The sequence below is a fragment of the Megalobrama amblycephala genome, linkage group LG16 (genome assembly GCF_018812025.1).
Source record: "Megalobrama amblycephala isolate DHTTF-2021 linkage group LG16, ASM1881202v1, whole genome shotgun sequence".
Classification (NCBI taxonomy): domain Eukaryota; kingdom Metazoa; phylum Chordata; class Actinopteri; order Cypriniformes; family Xenocyprididae; genus Megalobrama; species Megalobrama amblycephala.
The window spans coordinates 38,137,844-38,162,438 of NC_063059.1; the positions used below are offsets into that span (position 1 = coordinate 38,137,844).

Here is a 24,595-nt window from a genome sequence, read left to right on the forward strand (position 1 = left end):
TCTTGCAGACCACCATTATCACAGTAATAAAATATATTGACCTCTCAGTGTGCTGGTGGATCTGTCAGTGGTGCTGCTGAATGTATTTCATCCAGGATGAGGCTGTCAATCAAACCTCACACACATTCAGTCAGTGGAGGAAGGTACAGCTGCTCCTCATCCACACCCACAGGCTCCACAGGTTCCCCGGTGTCTCTTCTCCTTTCTCTGCCCACAGAGAGCAGCTACTGACCCTCTCGATGGAGGTCAGGATCCACTCATGGAAACTATTGGATTCAGTCAGCTGGAGAAACATCTCCCACAGCATATTACCCTGAGGAGAGAGACTGTGTGCGTCTGGATGCACGAGAGGAACCAGGTGTCAGGTGGCAATCAATCAATATGAGCATTTTACTTACAGTGAGATGAGTATAAAACGGAAAAAAATGTGGTGAATAATAAAATGCTGAGGTTCCCTGCTGTAAACCCGCAGGATACTGTATTGAGTCCAAACGGAATGTCTTTTCACCACACAAACAGTGTAAAATCGACACATTGCGTTTCTTTTATTGTGACTTGAATGTGGTATGTCACTCACTCGAGTGATGAAAGAAATGAAAGAACAGCCCACGTCACGGTTCATTTGGTGCTGGTGTGCGCGTGAGGAAAGGTATGCAGTTTATTAAGCCTGTTGTGTCGGAAAATGGACGCTAGATGGCGATATATGATCAGTGCACAATTCATCGCTCTCTGCTGCCACAACTACTACTACTGCTTCTGCCTTGGGGATTGCCCCACCGAATGCCAGTTCTTTAATGGTCTTAACACTTCAGTACTTTGATCAGGGAGCAGGGGCGGATCTAGAAAATTATTTATAGGGTGGCAAAGGGGTGGCATGAGGTCTATGAGGGGTGGCAACACCATAGCAAGCGCCCATGCATAGTTTTTGGAGATTTATGGCCTGACATACACAATTGTGTTCACAAACATTGCATTACCAAAATAAATAACAAGATTTCAATATCCATCATGGCACCAATTAAAGGCACTATATGAAAAACATCAACATATTTAAAATGAGTCTGTCCTTGTTTCACTAAAGGAGATGAGCAGTTTTATTAATATTACACAGGCTACTTCAGTGGCATAAATCACATGTTTTAGTGCAAGTTAAAGAACAACAAAAACTTGTTTTTTGCAAACAATTTTTGAGTTTCTGTTATTAACAGAGGTGGGAATGTCTGTTTGTGTTCACCCAGAACACCCTATCAACTACATACTCTAGCAACACCCCAGCAATTGCAGCAAGAGCCTAGCAACCACCCAGAATATCCTAGCAACCACCTAGCAACACTTTAGCGGAGGGGGGAGGGGGGAGGGGGAAGGTGGCGTCACGCAGAGGGTGTGTGGATACCAAAGGAGGAGAATGCGAGTGACATCACGCAGTTCCGCACCATCTCTCTGCTCAGTGTGGAAGGCAAAATCTTTTTCAAGATTCTTGCCAACAGGTTATCTGAGTATCTTATGAGGAATTCCTACATTGACACCTCGGTGCAAAAGGGCGGAGTCCCAGGCATGCCGGGCTGTTTGGAACACACAGGAGTGATCACCCAGTTGATCCGGGAGGCGAAAGAAAATCGAGGAGACCTAGCAGTCCTCTGGCTTGATTTAGCCGACGCCTACGGATCAATTCCACACAAGCTGGTGACAACAGCTCTGACGATACACCACATTCCTGAGAAGATCATAGAACTCATAAGGGACTACTACAGCAGTTTCAGCCTGAGATTCACCTCTGGAACAGTAACATCTGCGGGGCACCGCTTAGAGAAGGGCATTATCACAGGCTGCACCATATCAGTGGTATTGTTTGCCCTAGCGATGAGCATGCTGGTCAAAGCTGCTGAGGTGGAATGTAGGGGCCCCCTGTCAAGATCCGGCATTTGCCAACCGCCAATCCGAGCCTATATGGATGATCTGACTGTCACATCAACATCAGTGACAGGGTGCAGGTGGCTCCTCCGCGGTCTGGAAAGGATTATGGCATGGGCAAGAATGATGTTCAAGCCAGCCAAGTCCAGATCCTTGGTCCTGAGAAAGGGGAGAGTGGAGGACAAACACCGTTTTTACGTGGATGGAGTCACTATTCCAACAGTGTCAGAGAAGCCTGTGAAAAGCTTAGGGAAGATCTTCGACAGCACCCTGAAGGACAAGGCAGCGGTGGAGGCAGCCCACATGGAGCTGAAGACCTGGCTATCAGCGGTGGACAAGTCCGGTCTTCCGGGGAAGTTCAAGGCATGGATATACCAGCATGGTATCCTGCCAAGACTCCTGTGGCCACTACTGATTTACGAAGTCCCAGTATCACTTGTGGAGGGCTTTGAACGCAATATCAGCCAATACCTGCGTAGATGGCTGGGTCTGCCGAAGAGCCTGAGCAGCATTGCTCTGTATGGGCACAACAATAAGTTGCAGCTGCCTTTTACTGGTCTGACTGAGGAGTTCAAAGTCACCAGAGCCAGGGAGGTGTTGCTGTACAGAGACTCGGCTGACACCAGAGTCTCTTCAGCTGGCATCACGGTCAGAACTGGGAGGAAATGGCGAGTGCAAGAGGCAGTCGACCAGGCAGAGGCGAGACTGAGACATAGTGTCTTAGTTGGCTCTGTGGCAGTGGGAAGAGCTGGTCTAGGCAGTCACACAAGACCACGCTACGACAAAGCCCAAGGACGAGAGAGACGCCAGATGGTGCAGAGAGAGATTCGTGCTGAGGTGGAGGAGGATCGCCTAAGCAGGACTGTGGCAATGAGCCAACAAGGAGCCTGGGCCAATTGGAATTATGCAGCTGCCAGGAAGATCACCTGGATAGAACTATGGAAGTCTGAACCCGCAAGACTTAAGTTCCTGATTCAGTCAGTGTATGATGTCCTCCCAAGTCCATCTAACCTTTACACCTGGGGCCTAGCAGAAACATCAACATGCCCTCTGTGTCCGGCTCATGGTTCCCTGGAGCATATCCTGAGTTGCTGCCCTAAAGCACTAGGAGAGGGGAGGTACACGTGGTGCCATAACCAGATGCTGAAGGCAGTTGCGGATACCATCTGCACCGCAATCCGGGAGTCTAAACATCAAGTCCCAGCGAGGTACAACATCTCCTTTGTTAGGGCAGGGGAGAAAACCCAGGGAGAACGTAAGGCCTCAACTGGACTGCTAGCCACGGCCCGAGATTGGAAGTTGCACGTGGACCTTGGGAGGCAGTTAAAGTTCCCAGAACACATAGCAAGGATGTCACTGAGGCCAGATCTGGTCCTAACATCTGACTCAACAAAGCAAGTCGTGCTAGTGGAGCTTACTGTCCCCTGGGAGGACAGGATGGAGGAGGCTTTCGAAAGGAAGAAGGCCAAATATCTGGAGTTGGTTGAGGCATGCAGAGGGAGAGGATGGAGGGCCCGCTGTGAACCAATAGAAGTGGGCTGCAGGGGCTTTCTAAGTCAATCTGTGCATCGGGCATTCAGGCTCCTTGGCATTAGAGGGTTGCGTGAAAGAAGAGCCACTAAAAACATCAGTGAGGCCGCTGAAAAAGCCTCAAGGTGGTTATGGATCAAAAGGGGAGAAGTATGGAGTAGCGCGCTGCTTGGACACAAACCGGGGCCTGATCAACCCCGGTTGGGTCGCCCAGGTGAGGGTGTCTGAAGATCAAAGACCCGAAACACCCTATGACCCTGGGTCCTTCACTGAAGATATGTCCAAGCTGCACCTTTAAGGTGTTTCAAAATCTAGCGATCACCCAGAACATCTATATTCTGGCCTAACTGACAAAACTATTTATGTTTTTTAAACAAGACTTTAAGTTGGCTTTATGACAAGCCAGCATAAATTTATCTTTCAAACTTTTAATCTAATTAAAATGAAACAATTCAACATTTTCTCACAACTATAAACACAATCACAAAACTATGCACCAACTTGTACAAACCTCAAACTTCCAGGTCAAAATAAAACGTTTTAGTCAAAAACTTATTCTTGTCTGACCAAATAAAACTTTGGCCTCAGATGACACACAAAACTTAAATACACAGACTACTGCACTGCCCAGTGAACACTAGTGAGATCAATTCAAATAATACTGTAACAAAAATACCGCTTACTGGGATTCAGGAATTATTTTGCAGCTCACTGTCTACTACACTATACAAAAATAAATTTACAGATACAGTAAAATACAGCAATGATTTTTCTTCTTTCTTTTTTTCATTTTACTATTGTAAATTGATCTGGCAGTAGATATGTATGAACTTGGTATGCACCGGCACAATCTATGACCACAATACATTATCCTACAGAGAAAGTTGACAATCACAAGTTTGAGGGTACAGCGTGATACAGTATACTGTACATAGTGAAATTTCCCTCATCTAAAGTACTGGTACTGTGTAAGTTTAAAACCCCTGTAAATGATTCATTCAGCTCTCTCTCAGATTTTGACTGGTGTGTGTCATCAGTTTTTCTCCCTAATGTAGTCATTGTTAAACGTTTTGAGAAATGTGTCTTTGTTTTGAGAACTGAGAGAATGGTTTGGGAAACTGGGCCAACTGAATCACTTATAATGTGTTAGCATTCGAGAAAAGCTAAAATACATTTAGATTCTTACCTAACTAGTTTCTGTGATCAGGATCTTCTTATTGATTTCATGTTACCGTTTCGTCGGATGGCGAAAAATGTCTCAGGTTACATATGTAACCATGGTTCCCTGAGAACAGGGAACGAGACTCTGCGTTTGCCAGAACGCATTGGGGAACGTCACGTGACCCAGGTGTCTGAAAGCACTATCCAACAACTCCAATTCCTATTGGCCGGCGACAGCCTATGATGTCATACGGCGTGACCCGGAAGTATAAAGGAGCGCCTGGAGAGACAGTCACCATCTATCGTCTTGAGGGACTGTTCTGTAGGCAGGCAACCTGAAGCATGGCAAGGAAACGCAGAGTCTCGTTCCCTGTTCTCAGGGAACCATGGTTACATACGTCAAGTCAAGTCAAGTCAAATTTATTTATATAGCGCTTTTTACAATTGGTAATTGTTTCAAAGCAGCTTTACATGTTAGAAGCACAGAAAAATGAGAAGTGGTTATAAATAAGCTGTACAAGCAAGCGTGGTAATATGTAACATATACAAGATGGTGCTACATTAAGCCAATGTCGGCTGACTCCCAGGGGTGGAAAAAAACCCCTAGGAGAAAAACCCAGCGTGTTAACACTGGGAAAAAAGTCCTAGGAGGGAAAAAACCCCTTGGAAGATATATATAATATATGTAAATGGATATGGAGATCAAAATCTGAATTATACATTTTTATTATAGAGATTAAAAATAGATTATATATAAATATATGTAAGCGGATACGGAGATTAAAAATCTGAATTATAGATGCAGCCAGAACTGGATCTGTAGGCCCATTGTCTCCTGGGCTATGTTGTAGTCAGGTCCAGACACAGGTTCTCCATCTGATCTGGATACGGCCTGGATCCAGCACCCGGCAAACCTCAGGATAAGCAGAGAGACTGATATTAGCGTAGATGCCATTCTTATTCTGATGTACAGGTATATCTAGTGTTATAGGAAATGTTCTCGGTTTCGGCCGACCTAATTATTGCAGCGTAACAATCCTTTAACGGATTTGAAAAAATGTTAATGTATTGATAATGTGTTATGTGTATGCAAGAGCAAAGAGATGTGTTTTTAGTCTAGATTTAAACTGACAGAGTGTGTCTGCTTCCCGAACAATGCTAGGAAGATTGTTCCAGAGTTTAGGTGCTAAATAGGAAAAGGATCTGCCGCCTTCAGTTGATTTTGATATTCTGGGTATTATCAACTGGCCTGAATTCTGAGATCGCAATAGACGTGAAGGACTATAATGCACCAAGAGCTCGCTTAGATATTGGGGAGCTAAACCATTTAGAGCTTTATAAGTAAGTAGCAAGATTTTAAAATCTATACGATGTTTAATAGGGAGCCAATGTAATGTTGACAGAACTGGGCTAATATGGTCATACTTTCTGGTTCTAGTAAGAACTCTAGCTGCCGCATTTTGGACCAACTGTAGTCTGTTTAAAAGCCGAGCAGAACAACCACCCAGTAGAGCGTTACAGTAATCTAGTCTTGAGGTCATGAATGCATGAACCAACTGTTCCGCATTTTTCATTGAGAGCATATGTCGTAATTTAGATATATTTTTTAGATGGAAGAAGGCGGTTTTACAGATACTAGAAACATGACTTTCAAATGAAAGATTGGTATCAAAGAGCACACCCAGGTTCCTAACTGAGGACGAAGATTTAATGGAGCACCCGTCAAGTGTTAGAGAGTATTCAAGGTTTTTACGTGAGGAAGTTTTTGGTCCAAAGATTAGGATATCAGTTTTTTCTGAATTTAATAATAAGAAATTTCTTGTCATCCAGTTTTTAATGTCAGCTATGCATTCTGTTAGTTTTGTGAATTTGTAGGTTTCGTCAGGGCGCGAGGAAATATAGAGCTGAGTATTGTCAGCGTAGCAATGAAAACTAACACCATGCTTCCTAATTATCTCTCCTAAGGGCAGCATGTACAGAGTGAAAAGCAACGGTCCTAGTACTGAGCCTTGCAGTACTCCATATTGAACTTGTGATCGATACGACATCTCTTCATTAACTACTACAGACTGATAACGGTCAGATAAGTAAGATTTGAACCATGCCAAAGCAAATCCACTAATGCCAATATAGTTTTCAAGTCTTTTTAAAAGAATGTTGTGATCGATAGTGTCAAAAGCAGCACTGAGATCTAATAACACTAATAGAGAAATACAGCCACGATCGGATGATAAGAGTAGATCGTTTGTAACTCTAACGAGAGCAGTCTCAGTACTATGGTATGGTCTAAATCCTGACTGGAAATCCTCACAGATTCCATTTCTTTCTAAAAATGAGCACAGTTGTGTTGAAACTGCCTTTTCTAGTATCTTTGACAGAAAAGGTAGATTTGAGATTGGCCTGTAATTTACTAAATCTCTCGGATCTAATTGAGGTTTTTTAATAAGAGGTTTAATAATAGCCTGCTTAAAAGTTTTTGGCACGTATCCTAGAGTTAAGGATGAATTAATTATATCAAGAAGTGGACCTACGACCTCTGGAAGCATTTCTTTCAGTAGTTTAGTCGGCATTGGGTCTAACATACATGTTGTTGATTTTGATGATTTGATAAGTTTAGATAATTCTTCCTCTCCTATAGCGGCGAATGATTCTAGTTTTACCTCAGGGACACTACAGTGCACTGTCTGAAGCGAAACTGTAGACGGTTGCATGTTTATAATTTTCTCTCTAATATTGTCAATCTTGCAAGTAAAGAAGTTCATAAAGTCATTACTGCTGTGCTCTTTGGAAACGTCAGCAGTTGAATCTCTGTTTCTAGTTAATTTAGCCACTGTGTCAAATAAGTACCTAGGATTATGTTTGTTTTCTATTAAGAGATTTGAAAAATAAGTAGATCTAGCATTTCTTATATCCGTTCTGTACTCAATTATTTTTTCTTTCCACGAAAGGCGAAAAACTTCTAGTTTTGTTTTCTTCCAACTAAGTTCAGCTTTTCTCACAGCTCGTTTTAGAGCCCGAGTGTGCTCATCATACCACGGCGTTGGATTAGTTTCCTTAATCTTCTTTAGACGTAAAGGAGCGACTGCATCTAATGTGCTGGAAAAGAGAGAGCCAATAGTTTCTGTTGCAGCATCGAGTTCTTCTAAGTTGTCAGGTATACTAAGGCAATGAAACTGCTCGGGGAGATTATTTATAAAGCAATCTTTAGTGGTAGAAGTGATGGTTCTACCATATTTATGGCTGGGTGGTGGTTTTGTAGCCTTGGCTAACTGTATTATACACGAGACTAAATAATGATCTGATATGTCATCGCTCTGCGGTAGAATTTCAACAGCATCAATATCAATTCCATGCGACAGTATTAGATCTAAGGTATGATTACGACGATGAGTGGGTCCTGACACGTGTTGTCTAACTCCAATAGAGTTTAAAATGTCTGCAAATGCCAATCCAAATGCGTCTTTATTATTATCTACATGGATATTAAAATCACCAACAACAAGGACTTTATCCGCAGCCAGTACTAACTCTGATAGAAAATCAGCAAATTCTTTGATAAAGTCAGTATGGTGCCCTGGTGGCCTGTATACAGTAGCCAGCACAAATGTCAACTTACATAATGTTACATAAAGCACCATCACTTCAAAGGAATTATATTTTAAATTCTTTTGAATGATTCTGAATATATTACTATAAATTACAGCAACACCTCCCCCTTTGCCTTTCTGTCGAGGATTGTGTCGATAGTCATAACCTTGAGGACTAGATTCATTTAAAATAATGTAATCGTCTGGTTTTAGCCAGGTTTCTGTCAAACACAGCAAGTCTAGTTTATTGTCTGTGATAATTTCATTTACAATAAGTGCTTTTGAAGAAATAGATCTAATATTCAGTAACCCAAGCTTTATCATTTGTTTATTTGATTTATCTGTGATTTTCATTTTTTGAACATCAATTAAATTTTTACCCTTAAAAGGTTTCGGAAGTTTTTTGTATTTACTAGTTTGAGGTACAGACACAGTCTCTATGTGATAATATCTAGGTGAAAGAGTTTCTATGTGCTGTGAATTATCTGAGTTCTGTGACGTGAGGCGACTAGCAGACGGTCGGTTTAGCCAGTTTGTCTGCGTCCTGATCTGGGCCCTGGTTTGTCATGTTTCAGCTCTAACCTGTAACCTGAGACGTTCCCTTTCGAAAGGGAACTCCACTCTGCGTTTGCCAGAACGCATTGGGGAATGATATACCCACGCCGCCATGCTGGAGGGGAGTGCCTGCCAAAAATATGGCTGAGACAAAGGCCTCAAAGCAGTTCTCAAACTGCCCAGCAACTCCCCCTCGGGTCACACCAGGCTGTCAGTGACAGCATTCCCTTTGGCCAACAGCCCAAGCTGAGCTTCCCAAAGGCTTCTATCTTTCTCTTTTAACAAATAGAGCCTAAAGAAAACGCTAAGGCGTCCGGAACCCAATTTTCCGTAAGAAAAGTGGTCCCTTTAAGGGAATGTGGCCAAGGAACCAAAGGGAACCTCGGCCAGTCACTCTTGAGGGGAACGGGGTCACCCTCATTGCCACCAGGGAGGCCGACCTGGTCTTCTAGGGCAACAGACTTAGTTCAGGCCAACCCTGTCTGAATACAGAGCCTCTAAAACGCATTCTTCAAGAAGATAGTAGGTAAGAGTAACTGCAGAAAGGCAGAAACCAGCTCAAATCCACGCGTAGAGAAGGGCATCCTGGAGAGCAGAACTCAGCTGAGTGCTATGAACCCTCATATCGAGGGGAGATAATCCGCTCAACCTAGGATCTACCCAGTGCTTAATGCACTGAGGAGGCTGTGCGCTGAAAACCCTGAAAAGGGGAGCACAAACCAGCTTGGGGCTGATTCTTAAGATGGGGCCTGATCAAGGCCTAACCATCATAATCAGCTTAGGGAGCTAAGCACTATTACAAACCCAACCCCAAGGGGGAAGCGCAGAGCTCACCTAACAGGTAGACTATGCCAAGAGCACATACTCATGGAGGCCCGAGAGGGGCTACAACATGACAACAGTTTTATATATATAAAAACAGAAGTAAACTTCAGAAAGTGGCCTGTTTTTGATAAAGCCATTCTGAACATCTGTCTAAGCCTGCGGCAGACAGACAACTTCCATGGCAGCAATAGAAAGCTGCACTGTGCTCTTATGATAATCCACCCAACACAATCCGAGTAGTGTTTACTCAGTGTACTCAGTAAAAGCACCTTTTACTCTTTAAGCAAGAGGAGTACAGCGTATGCCAACACGTATCAAGGAAGGCCTGGAAGGCCTATAACCTCAACAGACACATGGCATCAGCTCGTGGCAGTGTTTAGGTCCCAAGCCTGGTAAACAGCCCGCAAAAGAGGGGGTTGAATCTACCACTTGGGCCCCTGGCCAACGAAGTGTATAGAAATAGTTCTCAGAGAGAAATACACCTAAACAAACACCAGTGTATCCAAAAAAGGTGGCCCGCAGGCTTAGCATCCTTCAGGACACATGGCGTAAGTCTCGTGGTCGTTTCCGGGAGCACAAAGATCCAACCTAAGCGCTAGGTGGCTCTTAGCTCAACTAGAATCATCGACAACAAGAGGCAACAATAGGTTAAACCAAACCTCAGTAAGGTTTCACTACTGACATCTCATCCTGAGCCGCACAGAAAAAACACAATCAGTGCCAACATGTAAACTAAAAAGGAGGCCTGAAGGGGCCTGCCAATTCAATGACACGTGGCTTCAGCTCATGAATTTCCAGGGAACCAAGCTACAGGGAACCAGCTCTAACCCACTAACTATGGGAAGCTATCTACTACCTGTGCTAGGCTACACTTTCCAAACAGGCAAAGTACCCTAAGTTCTGTGACTAAAGGGAACCAACACAACCAACATGGTCTAAGGGAGGCTAACTAAGCCTGCTACCTCAAACAGACATGCTGCAGGGCCTGAAGCAGTGTAATAATAAAACAGTATGTGAGCAAACTGATATCCATTAAACAGCCAATACGAAACTATTGCTAACTAGAAGGAGGCTGAACAGTCCAGCCTACAATCACTGTTATATGCAATATAGCTGATAAACAGATAACTGAAAGGGAGTTGACAGATATGAACTTTCTTCAAAAAGTGATCTAGCTACCCTGAGTATACAATCCAACAGGTGATGCACTCAGTAACACTGGGAAAAGGGTTCACCAAACACTTAAATAGAGGCCGCTTTTTTTAAAAAGGGCCTGCTATATATAAGCGGGTGCCAACCTGAGGCAGCATATTGAGCTCACATACAAAAATTGTACATATGTGAGCAAACCATAATCAGTTAATCAGCATTGTAGAAAACAACTGCTAACTAGAAGGAGGCTAAATATCATAAAGCCTACAATCCGAGTTATATGCAATATAGCCGCTAACAAGATCACCAGGGAGCTTAAATAGATACCAACTTTCCTCAAAAAGTGGTTCTAACTACCCTGAGTATGCAATCCAACAGGTGATGCACTCAGTGACACAAATAAACCTCTTAACTGGGGAATATGTAGTCACCATCCTCTCAACTAGAGGCCGCTTTACAGCAAAAAGGGCCTACTATTAAGAGAACAGGTGCTAACCTGTGGCAGCATAAGTAAGCTCACATATATATATGTAGGGCAAAAGTCTAGAACTCAAAGTAACTTAAAACTTTGAAATACATGCTGTTTAAAAGGAAAAACACTCACATACAGATCCTCAAATCTGTTCTAAGCCTTAGAAGACGAAAGCTAAAAACTAGCATCGTCCAATCAAACTTGATAAATACAGATATCAAGTGGCTCAGAAGAATTCATTTCCTTTAGCATGAAAGTTCTAGGAAGTGGGGCCTAGCAATACCTGCCTAACTTATCTACACAAAGATAAGGGCCTACCACCTGAGAGACAGCATCAGGGAGTCAAAACAGTCTACAACCTAGCAGTTAATCTCACAATTGTGCCTACATAAGCAAGGGGATAATGGGCATACGGCCTAACAACTCCCTCGGGAGGAGGCCAGAACTAGGAACTATACAACCTACCCACATGGAAAAAACCTATATAAACATATATGTTTCAATATAGGTTTTGATATAGGTTTTACATATATGTGACATATATAAAATTGGCCGTTTTCCTATATTATATGTACATATATGTACATATATGCACACATATATGTACACATATACGCACACATATATGTACACATATATGCACACATATATATATATACACATATATGTACATATAATATAGGAAAACGGCCAATTTTATATATGTCACATATATTAAAAACCTATATCAAACCTATATTGAAACATATATGTTTATATAGGTTTTTTCCATGTGGGACCAATTTCACGTGTTCGTGTAGCGGTGTGTTTTCTGCGTTGTGTCGTAATCAAAGACAGACTGCGAAAAATCTTGCCATCAGGTCCTCACTTTATTCTGTATAACACAAATGGCAATATATGAGGACTTGTGCAGCATACAAACAGCATGCGGCAGCAACGCACAACGCTGAGAAAGAGAGATATTAAAAGTAACTTAAGTAAAGAAAAATAATCAACGAAACATCTGAATGTACATCACAGAGGGGTTTTGGATTACAATCATACAAATATATCATGTGAATTCAGCTGTTACATGAAACATGGCCTTAATTGAATCACCGCAAAAACTTTGTGCAACCTACCGCTGTGATGTCTCATGCAGACTGGGAAGCAGCAAAGTGCGTCAACACCCCAAGTCAGCATGGCGGCAGGAAACCCCAAATATGGTCATGGCAAGTGGAATCACAAAATAATTGTCTAAATACATAACTGCTACATTCGCACATACATAAGTTCTTGCATAATTTTTTTCGTTAATTCTTAGTTTTTGCCTTGATAATAGAAAATATGAGCTAGGCATCATGTATGACAGTCAAAAATGAGATATGAGCTACAAAATGACCAGATCCTGCCATTAGCTATATAGAAGACATATCTTGTATGTATAGGGCATATATATGGATATGAAGAAGCAATACAGGAGACCTATATATCCTGTATATGCACATATATGCACCTCAATTTTGCCTATATGTGGCATAAATACACATATATGCAGTATATATACGCATATATGCAGCATATATATACGCATATATGCAGCATATATATAGCATATATGCAGTATATATATGCGCATATATGCAGCATATATATAGCATATATGCAGTATATATGCGCATATATGCAGCATATATATTATCATATATGTGCATATATGCAGCATATATGTACATATACACTGCATATAGGTTTCATATATGCGCATATATCCACATATAGGTTCTTTCCATGTGGGTAATCAGGGATAGTATACATAAGGTTATGTAAATAACACACCAAAACCTAGCTCTAGCCTAGCCGCTAAGCTACGGACCTTCTTACAGGGCCACAAGCCTAGTGAAGCCCGGGCTTCACCTCCAAATCTCATGGATAAGAGAAAGAAAGTGGCTGCGCTGTGTTTTTGACTCCCAAAGAACCGGTCCATAAGACTAGAGTCATTTGTTAATGAAGCTGACTACACTGGGAGCACTGCGTGCGCGTGCATCCATCATGCAGTTTACTGAAAGACGTGTTTTCTTGCCATTATTTTGCAATACGCTGTCTTTTTTATGTCATCACATTGAAGTGTCGCTGCTGAAAAGCAGTAGTACTTGAAACACTGCTAACATTTATATTTTATTCTCTGATAATTTTGGGGTGGCAGATGGGGTGGCAAAGCTTTTTCTTAGGGTGGCAGTTGCCACCCCGTGCCACCCCGGTAGATCCGCCCCTTGTTGGCTGCACATCCATAATGCAAATTTCCCGTTCCACATTCCAAAGCTGATCTACTGGATTGAGATCTGGTGACTGTGGACATTTGAGTCTAGTGAACTAATTGTCTAATTGCACACACTTTACTATTTTGTTCAAGCATGATTTATAAATCGAGGGAATGAATTAGTAAATTGTGCGCACAATTTTTTTTTTTTTCTTGCATGTCATGTGTGGGGATCCACATGGCAGACCATTTTGATAAACGTAGACTCACAACATTTGCAGTCCAGGGTGACTCATTTGTTTGGCATGTGAATTAAACTTTCTGCTCATGAAACACACCGAGATTCAAATTAAAAGATTTAAAAGATTTAAGATATGCTAACTTTTTAATCTTTTTAATGTTGTGCCTTCACCTTTTATTGTGTTAGTTTAGCAAAATCATCTGTTAATATAATCATCTATTAATATATGCGTTGCTTAACCATAGAAACACTAATTGGCTAACAAGGCATATATATATATATATATATATATATATATATATATATATATATATATATATATATATATATATGGTGGGACATTTCAAACAGCTCCTCCCCTTTTTTAAAAATAACCAATAGCACCAGTGTTGCCAAGTCCACAGTTTTCCCGAGAAATTGGGCGACTTTTAAGTTGTTGCCATGGGTTAGGATTTTTCTCTGTGTGTGTGTGTTGATTTCCACCCCTGTATGTACAATTTCAACACTCCAACACCTCCAATACAACCCCCAGACGTACAAATTCAGTGGAGAATTCACCCAACTAAAAAAAAAACAAAAGTTACACTTTTTTCTTAAGTTGAGTATGGAAGGAGGTCTGGTGGAAGCTAGATATTTTACTTTATAACGTGTTAAATATGGATATTTTTCTCACACAAATGCATTGTTTTGCTTCAGAAGGCCTTTATTAACCCTCTGGAGCCATGTAGCCATGTAGTGTACATTTATGATGGATGGATGCACTTTTTTCGAGCTTCAAACCGGTACACTGCCATTATGAAGCTTCAGGGCATCAGGGTGATTATTAACTCTGATTGTATTCATCAGAAAGAAGAAAGTCATACACACCTAGGATGGCTTCAGAGTGAGTAAATCATGGGGTAATTGTAATTTTAAAGTGAACTAATCCTTTAAATCCGTTTTTCTTATGATGTGGTTATTGGAGAAACTTTAGAACTCTGGGGTCTGTGTCTTATTAACCATCTTGAGGAAGTCATCTTGTCAGTGTTGCAACCATTTTAATTGGTGTTTTCATGGTGTTGAAAAAGAGTTGGTTAAGTGTCAGAATAAATACCATCTACTTCCTCTGCTTCACTGCAGACTCGCACAGCATTTCTGGACCTTCTGGCTTGAGAAACAGAGAAAATGGTAAGTCATATTCATATTTGTTCCTCTCTTAATACAATCATTAGTGGTGCTAAAGCCTCACTATTGCTCATGTTGTTTAGAAAACTGGTCTCATCAAAAAAAAAAAAAAAAAAAAAAAAAAAAAGCTTTAAACAACAAAAAGAAGCTCATAAAAAGCAATAAGACTTAAAAGAAGCACCGAACACAGCAAACAGAAGTACATAAAAACAGAAACAAAAATATATACAATACATAGTAAACAAGTAAAAATAATGAAAGTTTAAAGTTTAGGGGCCAGTTTAGCTTTTGTTTAATGGCAGGTTCTACTGTGACAATAGTATTGTGTACCTTCCCCTAATTTGATTATTGTTTCAGCTAAGGGTGCTCCGATCAGGATTTTTTGGGTCAATCACCGATCACAGAAAGCAGTATCGGCCAATATACTGATCACCGATACCAATCACGGGGTCTATTTGAAACCTTCTTTTTATCACATAGCATTATTTACTCTTTTCTTGGCAACACAGTTTAACACATCAACATCCAGAAATTGTGAACAATTATCAGCTATCTCAAACAAAAGTGAGAACCACAAAATCCCACCCAGTCTAGTTCAACACTAATCAAATTAGTAAATTAAAAACTTAACAGTTCGGTCCCTATATGTGCCTCATTTCCTGCTAAGCACTACCAGGAAAGACACAACAGCACTACAGCTCTAAAAATATAACAATCTTCTTCCTCATAGTTCAAGCAGTCGCAATGGCAAGTTTCAAGTCAATGAAAAAATGTTCTTTTCTACTTTTAAACACTCTGGAAAATTCTGTCATTAATTACTCACCCTCATGTTGTTCCAAACCCGTAAGACTTTCGTTCATGTGACTACAGTGGTTCAACCTTAATGTTATGAAGCGACGAGAATACTTTTTGTAGGGCAACCCCCCCCCCCCCAAAAATAACAACTTTATTCAACAATATCTAGTGATGGGCGATTTCTAAACACTGCTTCATGAAGCTTCGAAGCTTTACGAATGTTTTGTTTTGAATCAGTGGTTCTGAGTGCCAAAATCACATGATTTCAGTAAACAAGGCTTTGTTTCGTCATAAGTGTTTAGAAACTTCAAAAGTTCAGGTAACTTTGGCAGTTTGATACATGCTCTGAACCACTGATTCAAAACGAATGAAATGAAGCAGTGTTTTGAAATTGCCAATCACTAGATATTGTTGAATAAATAAAAATAAAATTGCTATTTTGTTATTTTTGGTGCACAAAAAGTATTCTTGTTGCTTTATAATATTAAGGTTGAACCACTGTAGTCACATGAACTGTTTTAAATATGTTTTTAGTAGCTTTCTGGGTATTGAATAGGGGAGTGTTCTTGCTGTCAACGGAGAGCTCACTGAGCCATCAGATTTCATCAAAAATATCTTAATTTGTGTTCCTTACAGGTGTGGAACGACATGAGGGTGAGTAATAAATTACATAATTTTCATTTTTGGGTGAACTAACCCTTTAACTCAAGTCTTGTGCTGAAATGTTTTCACTTTAGGCACCCATGGTACCACTGAGGGGTCTCATCTTCCTCTGCCTGCTTCATCTGTGTGTTCAAGGCATTCAGGGTGTGAACACTGCCGTCCTTGTTAAAATGATCCAGTATTTTCATGACAAGTAAGTCCATTTTTACATACAGTACATGCAGTAGTAAAGTAAATTTGCATGCAGTTTTTTCAAAATGTACAAGTAACAAGGCAAATACAATATTTCATGAGAATTGTAATAACCTTATGATAGTCTATGTCTTCCAGTGTCCAGCCAAAAACCCAATCGCAAACTGATGCTCAATACGCATTAGCAATCAGAGTCCCACTGGATCAGTGTACAAAAGAAGAATCTGATATCCAGACTGTGTTCAGCAGGTATGATGCTCAAAAAGTAAAAGATAAGCTCGATAAAGGAGAGAAATGTTTACTCAATGAAGGAGAGGAATGCACACCATCAAAAAATGTCATCGCCACAAGGCCAGATCTAAAAACAAAGGAACATGCTGAGCATATTCTGCTCTATCCTCTTTGTAAATCTCCCATGGATGAACTTCTAAAAAAAGATAAAATTGTTAAGGATAACTGTGTAGTTTTCTTTTCTTACTACTCACCTTGTGTGAAAACATGCATTCAGGGCCAAAATAATATTTCCAAGGGCCTTTCAAACTGGATAAATAAAAGAAAAGAGGGAATGAATGCATTTGTCTTCCAAGAGATCTGGCAGAAGGACAAGAAGAAGGATCTGCAAGAAGAATTTCCAAAGATCAATGCGGTAGTGCCTCTTTACCGCTGTAAGAGAACCAGTAATGTGATGGCATGTCGGAAATGTGTGGAAAATAACATTGTGGATGGTTTCTGTCTGCCTGAAAAACAATAAGTAATTTTCCTTTTCTTGAAAATGCTTCTGTCAATGATCAAACTGTGACTTGTTAATAAATGATTTCCTCTTCATATATTTCATTAAACTATGCTACGGGCTATGAAACCAGAAATATCACTCACACACACACACTTCTTTGAAGTATCATTCTTGTACACCTGTTCTGAGCATAATAAATGTTATTTAATCATGTATCATTTGTGGAACTGCTATAATATATGCTGTATAATGTACACTTTGCAAACATAGTAATAAATTTTGCTCATACACATCTAGTTTATTTGCTCTTCATTGCTTCACAAAATATACTTGTGATCAATCAGTGTGTGATTTGATGTCACATATCTAATAAACCAGCGATTTATACAGTAGTTCTGTCAGGACCACTACCATCAAAGATGATTGACAGTTGCATAGAGTTTGTATTGGCAGAATGGTTCTGTTCTGGGCAAGAACTCCCTGCCCAGCCATGCAGCTCATTATCATGAATAAGAACAGAGAGAGCAGTGATAACCCCCTTAGGGTAAACAGAACCAACATAAATGTATTGCAGATATAATTAATGTCAATATTTTAATGCACAACATTTTTTTGAGAATTTAGTCTGATTCAGGGGGAATCAGAAAGCCAAATACTGACTGGAAGAGAGGAAAAGCTGGGGGTGGAGGAGGGTAATTAACTCCTGAGAAACAGATAATGCTGAAGGAGCTTACATATTCACAATAGGGTCTGGCTGCAGCCTGAGGGGGCGAGTGGAGCTCCACTCTCGAACAGGAAATACGTCACCTCCACTAGTTTAATTACTGTATTTGCATTATTGTAAGGGTAGGTTTAGGGTTGGGGTAGGTGTAGACGTTAGTAAAACACAAGTGGAGGTCACGTATTTCCTGTTCGAGAGTGGAGTTCCACTCGTCCACGGTCTGCAGCCAGACCCTTCTCCATACTCATGCTGTGATAGGTGTCGTATTTCTATAGGTAGACGTGAGTCAGCTGAAGCTTGACTGACGTGACCAACCAGAACTGCTATGCTTGATTTCATTCCATTGTGATGCTTTACAAAAGCCTATATTGCAAAATATTGTTTTCTTAATAGGTTTACAGTATATTTTCACCATAGTTCAATGTGCAACACATAGCAAAAAAAAGTTTGTGTTTTCTGCTGCCAAACACATCCTGTTGAGCCCGTCTAAATAGTGCTACTCATACATGAACTCTCTTTGTGCATCTGATTGTAAACAGAGTAGATAGTGAGGTAGATGATACTGTATTATAAACATGGTAATGCATTTGTGTAAGCCGTGTCTGTGAATGTTGCTCGTAGCACGATGTAAAAAAAAAAAAAAAAAACATTGAATAATCAACAAGTACTTTTGCCAAATATTGTTGTGACAAATAAGTTTAATGAACTACTTGGTGAGTCTACCCCCCCCCCCCCCCACACACACACACACACACATTGTTTTGTCAATTGGCGACCCCTGCTGGACAGTTATTTCTACATTATTTGGATTCCATGTACAATTACAGTTTTTTTACGATTAAAAATAACACACAGTTACTGAAACTCTACACTCAAAGAGCAAAACCTTAGCCCAGATCTGCACAACTATAAGCACATTCTCAGCCTTACACTTTTTGCAAAACACTACACACAGTGTAGTTAACACATGGCTCAAACTTACAAAACATTGAGTCAAACAAGTTCTGTAGCTTTACAAAAGGAATATGAGTTTGTAGAAAGGCGCTATATAAAATAGGCCTAAACGTATTATTATTAATATCCAACAACTTCTATAAAAATGAATAAATAAAATATTTTAAAAAATGTGTGCTTCTTCCTGTCTGCTTCCGCTGCTGCTTTAACCACCCTTGGCGGTGGCAAAGTGAAAGTGGTTTTCCAGCGTCAACACACAGTTGCACGGAGTGCAAAATATTTTGCCCCCACTGTCATGTAACACACCGGGAAACTGCTTTGCACGGTCTTTTGCGCTTATTTTTATTGGCAAATGAGAATCCCTGCGTTCCAATGTCCATACTATCCATCCTAAATAGTATGTGAGATTAAAATAAGTGTGTCCCAAAGCATAGTATGTTGAAAAGAGTATGCCAAAAGTCCCCGGATGGTCTACTATTTCCGGTAGATTTTCGAAGTGTGGATCCATGCACACTATAAAGGCTAATATTGCCCACAACCCATTGCGCGTTGGACGAGGATTCAGTTCAGAACTACAAACACGAGTAAAAAGTGTTAAGACTACAAAACATGGCGGATATGCGCGATCGAAGCTCGAAGGTTTGAGTGACTAATAATCAGTTTAACCTGATAGAAAATATTTATTTAATGTTATCCGTGTTATTTTTATGAGGAGAGTTCTTCACATGAAAGACCCGCGACTGCAGATCAACGTGCTGCATTTCCCTCCAATAGCTACTGTAGGAAATTAGCTAAATGAATTGTGGAGGATGTAAGATGATTGACAGGCCAGTTTATGGTGACAGGATGCGACAGCGAGAAAAGACGCGATTGTATGACGTGATAGTATGTCCCAAAGCTTGTCTACTCTTTTGCTACACACTCAAAAGTAAGTACTTTTTGTTCACAGAAAGAGTGCATACTTTTAGGGCGTAGTATAAGTAGGCGAATTGGGACGCAGCAAATGATTTGTGTGCTTCATCATGGTTTCATGGTTTGCAGATGTTCACGTCGCGTAATTACGTCACTTCACAAGGTTCCCATGGCAATAGAGGGAAAATAATGGCGCTTTACTAGTGTGAAGTAAACGCAAGATTTTTCAACTTTCTGCTAAGATATATGTGACTTTTTTGCAACGAAAATGCAGGGATTATGAAATCATGCTAGCCCCGCATATATTTTGCTTGCTGAAATCGGCAATTTATGCGGCGAAAGTGCGGAGTATTTGAAAAAAATGCGACCCCCGCATAAATATGCGGACTTTGGCTGATTATGCATGAAATCAGGCGATCGCATAATCGCGTTTTTCTGGAGGGACTGATTATATTCCCCTACACTAACATTACCACTAGACCTACCCATGACAGAAAACATTCTGCTATTTTAGATGTTCAGAAAACATCATTCTGTATGATTTGCGTAATAATAAAGGAACTTTGCTGCCGTTCCATGGCTGCAGCAGGCGCAATGATATTACGCACCGCCTGTGACCTCTTGTTTGCACAGGGAAGCGTGCCTTGTAACCATGGAGACGTTTGTGAGAGGCGCTGTGTAATATCATTGCTCCTGCTGCAGCCATGGTACGTCAGCAAAGTTCCTTGAATATTACGCCGGAATGAGAGTATAGTTCCTAGCCATATCAGCCTGGAAAATCGCAACTTTTCATTTTCCGTTGGTCTTAGTACACGATTTAACTACAGAAGAGTCAAGTTTTAAATAGGAAAAATGTTGAAACTCTTTGGTCATTTTTGAACGAGATGCTATTGGTCTAATCCAGGGGTGGGGAATGTTGATCCTGGAGGGCCATTGTCCTGCAGACTTTAGCTCCAACCCTGAAAAAAACACTCACCTGCCTGCAACTTTAGTAATCCTGAAGACCTTGATTAGCTTCAGGTGTGTTTAATTAGGGTTGGAGCAAAACTCTGCAGGACAATGGCCCTCCAGGATCAACGTTCCCCACCCCTGGTCTAATCAGATTCAATGAACTATGCTAAGCTATGCTAAAAGTGGTACCGCCAGACCCGGAGATCGGCTGAATGGATTTGAAAACGGTAAAACTCAACTGTTTAACTCTAGGGGAGTTGGAAAATGAGCCTATTTTCAAAAAAAGTGGAGTGTTCCTTTAATTTTCTTTCGTACTGTAATACTGTATTCACAACCACAAATGCTTGCAGTAAAAAAAAAAAAAAAGTTTCAATCTTGCTTTCATGCTTACCATGAATTTTTCAACATCTCTCTGCCAATTACTTTCAATATTGTACAGAAATGAACATAACAGCTTATGGCTTTGACTTTAGGCTTTGAATATGTGATATATCCAAAAATAGAATATTATAGCAAATTGGTATGCAAAGTAAGACAAATGTTTGCTTTTGAGATGTATTTGTGATATTTTGAATGCAGTGTTTCATTTTGCAAGAGATGTGAGGCATTTTATGTGTGCAATTCTTGGATTTGAGTGTAAAGTTTTGAAAAAAAGAGAAAGTTTTGAAAACGTGTGTAAGCAGTTGGAAAAAAACTGCATTACGATCTGTTTGGTCTTGTGCAAGCAGCAGTCATGATCAATATTGCAATGTATTGCAGCACCTTGCAATCTGCTTATCTTTGTACACATAAATGATCTGGCAGATTTTATCAGTTGTTAAGAGCAATGGGATGAGAGCAAGTATTTATTTACACACTCAGCTTCAGTGTTAAAGGGTCAAATGTGTGAGAAAATATAGATTTTTTTTGTCTTTCTTCAGTAGAAAAATATATTTTTTGTCTTTCTTCAGGAGACTCTGTTCTAACAGGTTGGCTTGTCTTTAACCCAGTGTTTTATGCTAACAAGCATTTAGTAATACATAAAGTACTTTTTCCTAAACTCTTAAAGGGTTATTTCACCCAAAATTCAGTCATTAATTACTTACTCTCATGTCATTCTACACCAGTAAGACTTTCGTTCATCTTAGGAACACAAATTAAGATATTTTTGATAAACTTTGATGGCTCAGTGAGGCCTGCATTGCCAGCAAGAAAATTAACACTTTAAAATGCCCAGAAAGTTACTAAAGACATATTTAAAACAGTTCATGTGACTACAGTGGTTCAACCTTAATGTAATGAAATAACAAAAATACTTTTTGACAAAACAATAACAAAATAACGACTTTATTCAACAATATCTAGTGATGGGTGATTTCAAAACACTGCTTCATGAAGCTTCGAAGGTTTGGAGAGTGTATCAAACTGCCAAAGTCATGTGATTTCAGTAATTGTGTTTACGTTTCAAATCTGACATTTTCTCAGAATTGAGATACTAGGAATTGAGAAGTCACAACTTCTTTTTTTTTTCTTTTTTTTTTTTTTTTTTCTCTTTCTATGAAATAAGTTTTCGTGTTCTACATGTGTAAGGGGAAAACCCACAGAGATGCACATAATCTTCCTCCTCTTCTCCCTCGTCCTGATCCAACTCCTCTCCTCCAACAACTACTCCTCTTCCTCACCCAGACATTTTTTTTTTCTCTCTCTCTGCTCTGGTGTTCTTCATCCCCAATGAACAACCAATTCAAAGAGTCATATTTTACTTCAACTTCAACACCTGACTATGCCTCCAAATGAGATTTGAATCTGCTATTTCTCAATATATCAGTAATTTATCAATACATTTGAGCTGTTGTTGCAGAAATGGAGGTTTTATACTATATTTAAAGCATTTGCAAATAAGATGAGAAAGATTTATGATTTTGGTATGGGGAAAGCTTGTCTGAAAAGAGAATTTAAGCCTTTTAGAAACGTGTTAATTTACTGCATTTTGTGTGAAAACAACATGAATTGTGTTAATGGGATGGTCACAACGGATGTTCTGTTAATTCTGTTTAGAGTTTTGAATATGTGACTATAGATTGGACAAAAGTAGCATTTTTAGTCATGTGATGCAGTCATATGACCAATTCAGCCAAGACACGTCTCCCAGTCTACATTCTCGCTTGCTTTGGCCACTTTATACTCCTGTGTTACTCGCAGCAACAACTCCACCACACTGTCGGTCCATTTAAAAAACTCAATGCCTTTCCTCGACATTGCCTCAAAGTTTCAAAGAGCCGGAAAGTAAATAAACGCCTAGCAGGAATGACGCAGGTCGAAGCTTTACTCATGCGCAGTAGGGGGATGTAAGCGTTTTCATACGTTTCAATGTGGATGAGCAACTTTTGGAAAACGTTTGAAAATGATAGTGTGGACGCGGAGCGTTTTTAGACGAAAACTCCGTTTTCAAATATATCCGGATTAGTGTAGACGTAGCCTTAGTAATCCTGAAGAGCTTGATTAGCTTGTTCAGGTGTTTGATTTAAGGTTGAAGCTAAACTCTGCAGCCTGACAGCCAGCACAGTGTCTCTGAGGAGCTGCGCAAGCTCTGATGATGACACAGCTGTTTCACGATTGCTTATTCTCACGCCTTCAGTTCCACTAATGCTCACAAATCTGTATTTTTATAACAGTTCAAGCTCTTTTCATGTAGTCGTGATGTTGTATTGTGTCATGTTAATCAAAAATAAAGACCACACTACATTTGGCATTTAAATAATATATGCTTATGTTGAACTTTATTCTTGTAAAAACAGACGCTGTAAGCAGTACATAAAGTATTGAATGAAAATGTCTCTGAAACATCAGTGTATTAGTCAAATATTGCATCTATTTCACTTAATCTGTGATAAAGTATACAAACACAGCGCGAGCATCACTACGAGAAGCAGAAAGAGACTTCACATCTGTTTTCAGCTCCTCCTCGCCTGCATGCGGATACTCTCGCCGATCGGTTGCATCCAGCTGATGTCAAACACACCTAATGGTTCACCAGTTGGGGGCGTGACTTTGGCAGTTTGATACGCGCTCTGAACCACTGATTCAAAACAAAAGATTCATAAAGCTTCTGAGCTTCATGAAACAGTGTTTTGAAATCGTCCATCACTAAATATTGCTGAATAAAGTTATTTTGTTTTTTGGTGCACAAAAAAATATGAAATAAATTGAGTTTCCTTTTACTGCAGTAAAAGTAGACTGCTTACATGTAAGTCATTCTACATTTTTGGTTGATTGTTGAATGTGTGCATTCTTGGCAAAATAGCAACTATCTAAAGGTGAATGAGTCTTTACTTGTTGACTCACAGTTGTTTCAACATACAGTTGAAAAAAAGAAGAAAGTAACAGAATTCCTCACTTCAGCTACTGATCAAATGAGTCCCCTATGCAGAACTTCAGTTGCCTCTCCATTGAAATCTCTTTCTGGAAATCTCATACATGGCCTTTGGTTATTGTGGAAGCTTTTTTTCCCGCCACAGAATAAAAAAGTATAAAAAGTAATTGTGACTTTTTGTCACAGTCCGTCTGTCTCACCTTCCCCGAACTCCATTTCCCAGCATCCCTCTGGTTCCTCAGCTGCACTCAGTCACCAATCACCTGCACCTGAAAGCCATCACCATTGTTAGCACTCATCAGCACACCAGTACTTAAGCCCCATGTTCACTCCACCACATTGTCTGAGCTTGTCAATGGTAAGCACTATGTCTCATGGACTCCTTATCCTTTGCACACCTGAGATTCCCGTATCCTCTTCCTTTTGTCTTCCATCGTCTGTTCTCTGTTCCCTGTGGATCCTTCATCTACAAAGACATCATCTGT

The 24,595-nt window shown here is 40.2% G+C and overlaps 2 protein-coding genes across 2 annotated transcripts in view; both read left to right on the plus strand.

The window, feature by feature from the left end:
* Nucleotides 1–24,595, plus strand: part of LOC125248560 (NACHT, LRR and PYD domains-containing protein 12-like) — a 1,264,817-nt gene that overhangs the window by 697,142 nt on the left and 543,080 nt on the right. The window lies entirely within an intron of this gene.
* On the plus strand, nucleotides 14,788–17,446 carry LOC125248696. The gene is made up of 4 exons (XM_048160816.1): nucleotides 14,788–14,840; nucleotides 16,269–16,286; nucleotides 16,370–16,488; nucleotides 16,626–17,446. Exons 1-4 carry the CDS (start codon nucleotides 14,838–14,840, stop codon nucleotides 17,236–17,238), a joined length of 753 nt encoding a protein of 250 aa, XP_048016773.1. The 5' UTR covers nucleotides 14,788–14,837; the 3' UTR covers nucleotides 17,239–17,446.